Here is a 6050-nt window from a genome sequence, read left to right as displayed (position 1 = left end):
TTAGCAATGGCATGGGCACTTATTGACCCACCTCAGAACAACACACTGAATATTTAGGACTTTCCCTGTGCTTGGTACATGATAACATCTTTATCATATGAGCCCTTTAAACCCTTGGTGCCTGCCAGGCCCCTCTGTTCTCACTGAAAGGACAATATCGGACCCAGGGCAGCAAACGCTGATAACAAAATAGTTCCTTGAGTGAATTGCAGCACCGGGACCGGCAGAGGAGGTTGCTCAGCTTGTGTGAGCTCAAACCTCTCAGTGTCCTTGCACAATCATCCCATGTCACGCCTGGGAAACACAAGCACAGGGGAAGAGGTGGCTGAGATGTTGATGCACCCTGAGGAATCAGTCCAGATGGGAGTATGCCAGATGGGACTACTCAGGGATGCTCATGTCTACAGAGGAGCAGGAGGGATGAACAATGGCATGTGTGTGAGACTCATCTGCCCAGCTCACCCTTGGGGAGAGAAATGCCAAGGAATGATGCCAGAAAATGCCAGAGAAACCATGGCTCTGCATGGCGAGGGAGGGGATGGATGGGCAAGTAGGAAGCAAAGCACCAAGGAATAAATCTGGAACCTGAGCAGAGGGAGATCAGCAAAGACTCAAAGGCTGTGAGCTCAGACCCTGGGGAATGAGGGCAACTTCTGGCACATAAGTCTACAAAAGCCTTAAACTCAGCTGAAAGATGGGTTGTCAGCAATGATTAAACCCCAGAGAAGTCATAAAGCAGCAGCTATCGATAAAATGGAATGCTGATAATGCAAAGCTCATCAGTAAACAGGCAGATGAGGGTCACCCATGGTGAACAGCAGAGCCAGGGCAGCAGGATCTGGGGTGGTGGGACAAGGGGGCTTCTGAGACGGGCTCACCCTCTGGAGCATCGCTGGGGACTCATGGTGTGGCCAGGATCAGGAAAGAGCCTCCTTCACCAGTATGTAGCTCCACAAAGCTACTCAAGAACCTCAGGTAAATCCAAGCTCCTTTTGGAGCCTCTGAGCAACCCCTAGAGGTGGACGAGCAGCCCTGGGAGGGGGTGAGTTGCCTGCTGAAGCTGAACTGCTGACCCAAGAGCAGGGCACCAGAAGCTGGGAGTGTGGGAAGGCCACTGCAGGGGGCCATCCAGGTTAGGGTTAGGGGTGAAGAAGGTGGCTGGGGCTGGTGGGGAGGCAGCTTTCACACAGGCAGCCTCCTGCCACAGGAGCAGTTCTTCCCATTAGTACTGCAAGAGCACCCAATGCTGCTGATGGAGGAGGCAGATTTGGTGTCTGACCCAGAAGGAGATGTAAATTAATCCACTTGAGTTAGACAAAAACCAGAGAGGCTCATTCCGATATGAAGTGCTGACTGAAGCCATGCACCTGATCAGCAACTGCAAGATTAGATAAGAACTGAACTTGGTCCCACCCCACATGTATTAATGGGAGCTCTCTGGATGTCTGGGTTGTTCCAGCTCAAGGGCATGAAGATGTTCCCTTCACTGGCATTCCTATTTGCTTCTCTCTCTGTGGCAAGATGTGTCCCTGTGCAGCAGGTATCCAGCCGCAGCAAAGTCCTCTTGGTGTCATTTGATGGCTTTAGGTGGAACTACGACCAGGACGTGGACACCCCTCACCTGGACGCTATGGCTGCGGAGGGGGTGAAGGCTCAGTACATGACTCCTGCCTTCATCACCATCACCAGCCCATGCCACTTCACACTGCTGACCGGTGAGTCCTCCCAGCCCCGAGCACACAGGAACAGCACAGGCTGGGGAAGGGCAGGTTTGAGGCTTGGGCATCAGTGAAGGACATGAAGACAAGCAGCCATCCAGCATCAGCAGTGTGAGAAGCTGTAGAATAGGGACCAGGCAACAACTACTGCAGAAAGTGGTAGAGCTGAACCTGTATTTATCACAGGTAAATAGCATCAGATACTGTAGGAATTACACAGCCACCAACTAAACTATGGTAGGAATTACCCAGAGGCTACCCTAATAGGGCTCATCCCTAAGTTCTGCTTTAATAACAGATCAGATTAACTCTTTTGTATAGGTTTACTCCTAATGCATGTGATCAGCAGCTCAAGCTGGGTGCCTGTCAGTTGTTACTGGATTTGAGAGACTGTAGGCTCTCAAATCCCATTTCCCAGTGGCACCTCTGTTCATCCAGTCCTGTTCAGAGTCTGGGGTCTTCTCCTGCAGCCTCCAGACACCATTTTTGTCTGTGTGTGAGACATTTCTCCATCCCATCTGGTCCCATTCAGAGGGTCCTGGACAGGGCCCGGTTGGACAGGCCTTGGAGCAACCTGGTCTAGTGGAAGGTGACCCTGCCCATGGCAGGGGATTGGAATGGAATGAGCTTCAAGACCCCTTCCAGCCCAAACCATTCCATGGTTCTGTGATTTCCTTGTCTTTTGTTCCAGGATAGCTGTAGTTAAAGCTTACTTATACTTCCCTATCTGCCAGAGTCACAAACGAGATTAAAGTACAGTTCAAGCAGCCTAAGACTTCATTTGCTTTAGCCACTAGTGCTGAGCTCCGGCACAGATTAGACTCTCCTGCAGTGTCCTCCCTTTGTTTTTATCAGCACACCTACACTGTGTATATTATATAGGTGCCAAGTATCGATAGCCTCTAATCCGTGTACATATTTGAGTACAACACACGCTACAACATTGCAAACACTCAAATCTAATTACAAAGGCACCAACACAACACAAGATGCCATACAACACTGTCCTAGTCCAGATCCCCACTCAGTGAGAGACAAGGCAATAGCTGCAAAAGGGATAGAACTGAACCTGTATTTATCAAAGGTAAATAGCACCAGCCCAGCCCATAGCCTCCTTCAATAAGATACATTATTTTTTAGACAAGGGAGACGCTCTAAATGTAATCTTTCTGGACTTCAGTAATGTATTTGATCCAGTGCCACACGGGAAATCATTAGTTAAGATGGAGAAGATGAAGATTCATACAGAATCTCTAACATGGGAGGTACAGAGCTACAGGGGAGAGGAGGGCAGGTGATGCTGAGAGGAGATTGTCAGGCTGCAGGGAGGGCAACAGGGGAATTCCTGAGGAATCGATTTTGAAGCCAATCTTATTTAAGATTTTAATTAATAACCTTGGCATAAAAGAGTGGAACATGCTAATGAAATCTGCTGATGGGAAAAGGCAGGGAGGCACTGTCAATATGAGGGAGGATGGGGATATGGTGCACAAGTGACTGCAGTCTTCAGGACCAGAATAATGATAATAACATGAAATACAATAGTAAGAAGTGCAAGTCTGGCATTTCCAACAGGAGTTTCTACTGCATGCCGACCTCACGGGCTATGAACAGCAGAGAGAGCAAAACACCAAAGCCATTAGTGAGGCACAGGATAATGGGGAGCCCCATCTATGTTGAGAAGGGCAGGAGCAATTGCAGGTGGCACCAGTACCTCCAGGGTGCTGGGCTTGGGGTCCAGACAAGACCCACTTGGCATCAACCCCAGCTGTGAGGAGCAGGAACCCCCCCAGCATCATTCCCTGCCCTGGGAACCCCACTCAGTACAAGGCACAGGGGGAAGGAGGCCACGGGAGGGCTGGGAGGGGAAGGAGAGGCAGAACCACCCCCATCCGCAGCCCCACTCACCCCATCTCTCCCAACAGGGAGATACCTGGAGAACCACGGGGTGATCCACAACATGTGGTTCAACACCAGCACGGGTCAGAAGCTGCCCTACCACAGCACGCAAGGGGTGGATAGCTGGTGGGACAACGGCAGCCTGCCCATCTGGATCACAGCACAGAGACAGGCAAGTGCAGCCCCCTCTCACACCCACTGCCCCATGTGAGGGAGCCTCCTGCAGTAAAAGCCGCAGGCAAGTCCCAGTCTCCAGTGGCCATGAGCTGACGCCTCCTGCAAACAGCAGGTAATGAGACCTGCAGAAACTGGAACCCCCAGACACTGGCAGGAATAATTATGATCATTCTATTAAAAATAGCAAAAAATAATAGATGTGTTTCAGCTTTATTAAGATATTAATAAAACAGGTTATCCTTCTGCTGTTTAAAGAAATCTCAGACAACTCCTGGGAAAACCTGGAGCCAGGACTGCAGCAAGGCTGTTCTAGATCCCCTTAGGCTTTAAACCTGGCTTTGAGACAGGACCTGAGACTTGGCCCAAGACATGTACCTTTGCCTATATTTACCTGCCAAAGTGGCTCCACTGGCTTCAGGGTGAGCACTTATTGGTTGGAATAAAACACACCTGAACATCCTGGTGGCCAAGAGCCGGAGAGTCCATGCAAGGAACAAACAGGTCACTGCGTCCAAAGTTATAACCATTGTTACCAACACAGTGAGAAACCAACAGGCAGGAGTTCTGGGAAGGGCAGCACTTCCAATTAATCACTTTTAATTGGCAATGAGCGAGAAAACCTCATTAGAGGCAGAGGGACACATTAGGGGGCTGAATGAACTAACCACAATAGTAGGTAGCAGCACTGATGGATGGAGAGATGCTGCAGAGTGAGCTCAGGTGAGTTTGTGCAATGTCTCCGCTAACAGGGTTTAAAGACAGGCTCTATCTATTTCCCTGGAGGAAAAGCAAAGTACCAAGGGGAAGAAGTGAATATGAAGTTGGTGGAGCCCCTCCTGTTCAACTACAGCAATGAAACCAACTGGAGGCAGAACATCGACACAGTGATGGAATGGTTCACAGTGAACAACCTTGACTTCATCGCCCTCTACTTCGGCGAGCCTGACTCCACAGGGCATAAGTACGGCCCTGAATCCACACAGAGGAAAAACATGATCAGCCAGGTGGACAGAACCATTGGTTACTTGAGGCAGCGCATCCGGGAAAGTGCCCTGGAATCAAACCTCAACCTCATCATCACATCTGACCATGGCATGGAGACTGTCATAAAGACCAATGAGATTCACATCCAGACCGTAGAGAACTTCACCTTCAAAGACATCCAGTTCGAGCTCTTAGATTATGGACCCAATGGACTCCTGGTGCCAAAGGAAGGAAAATTAGAGCATGTGTACTCAGTCCTGAAAAATGCCCACCCAAACCTCCATGTGTACAAGAAAGCGGAATTCCCAAGGAGATTCCACTATGCCAACCACTCCCGGATCACCCCGCTCCTGCTGTACAGCGACCCCGGCTATGTGATCCATGGGGTAAGATGTATGCACTGACATATCTTACTGTCTTGTGGGGATTTGCCTTTCTCCTCCTGTCCTTCTCATAGCACCCCAGTACCCACCTGATTCATCTCCCTATAACCAGATGGCAATCCCAGCTCTGTGTAAAGACCTCCTCTGTTCAGAAGATAAAAGGTCCAGAAGTCTTGGAGCAGGACTTGCACAAACACAGAATATCAGTTGCAGGGCTCTCTCCTAACCTGGCATTAAGGGAAGGCCCAAAGGTAGCTTCTCACTGTGGAGCTCCTCGGTACACCAAAATTTGGATGCCCTGACATTTAGGGAGGGAAACTGCAAGATGTGACTGCACAAGAGCTGTGTCTGGGCAGCACCCTCCAGCTTCCAAGCTTCCTCCAAATTCTGAAACTGAAAGAAACCAACCAGAGTGTTAAACCCAGTGGCTGGGGACCATGGCATGGGGGAGAGCACCTAGCTGGGGGCTGGGGGTTTGGGCACTCACACATCCTCCCTCTCCCTTTCAGAGGTACAAGGTCCAGTTCAACAAAGGGGAACATGGTTTTGACAACGAGGCCATGAACATGAAAACCATCTTCCGTGCTGTGGGACCGGCCTTCAAGCAGGGGCTGGTGGTGGAGCCCTTTGAAAGCGTCAACGTCTATGCCCTCCTCTGCCAGCTGCTGGGCATCGTCCCCGAGCCGCACGACGGCTCCCTGGAGCCCACCAAGGCCATGCTGCGTGAGTGGAGCTGTGGCGCGGGCTGTGCTGCGTGAGCGGGTCCATGGGCACTTATGGACCCACGCAGTGTGTGAGCGGGTCCGTGGCACCGGAGCGGTTCCACGGCAGCTCCATGAGTGGGTCCGCTCCACGGGAGCGGGTCGGTGGCACCGGTCGCGCTCCACCG

General features: G+C 50.9%; 1 protein-coding gene across 1 annotated transcript; it reads left to right on the top strand.

Moving 5' to 3' along the window:
* Nucleotides 1-1441: 1441 nt before the first annotated feature.
* Nucleotides 1442-5884, top strand: ENPP7 (ectonucleotide pyrophosphatase/phosphodiesterase 7; the record flags this gene model as incomplete). The annotated part of the gene is made up of 4 exons (XM_010013547.1): nt 1442-1715; nt 3644-3789; nt 4544-5164; nt 5671-5884. Coding segments are annotated over exons 1-4 (1255 nt in total), but the record flags the coding sequence as incomplete, so codon positions are not given.
* Nucleotides 5885-6050: the final 166 nt, after the last annotated feature.

Source organism: Nestor notabilis, unplaced genomic scaffold (assembly GCF_000696875.1).
Source record: "Nestor notabilis isolate BGI_N333 unplaced genomic scaffold, ASM69687v1 scaffold29904, whole genome shotgun sequence".
NCBI lineage: Eukaryota > Metazoa > Chordata > Aves > Psittaciformes > Psittacidae > Nestor > Nestor notabilis.
Note: the sequence above shows the minus strand (reverse complement) of the source record. Positions and strands in the feature narration are given on the sequence as shown.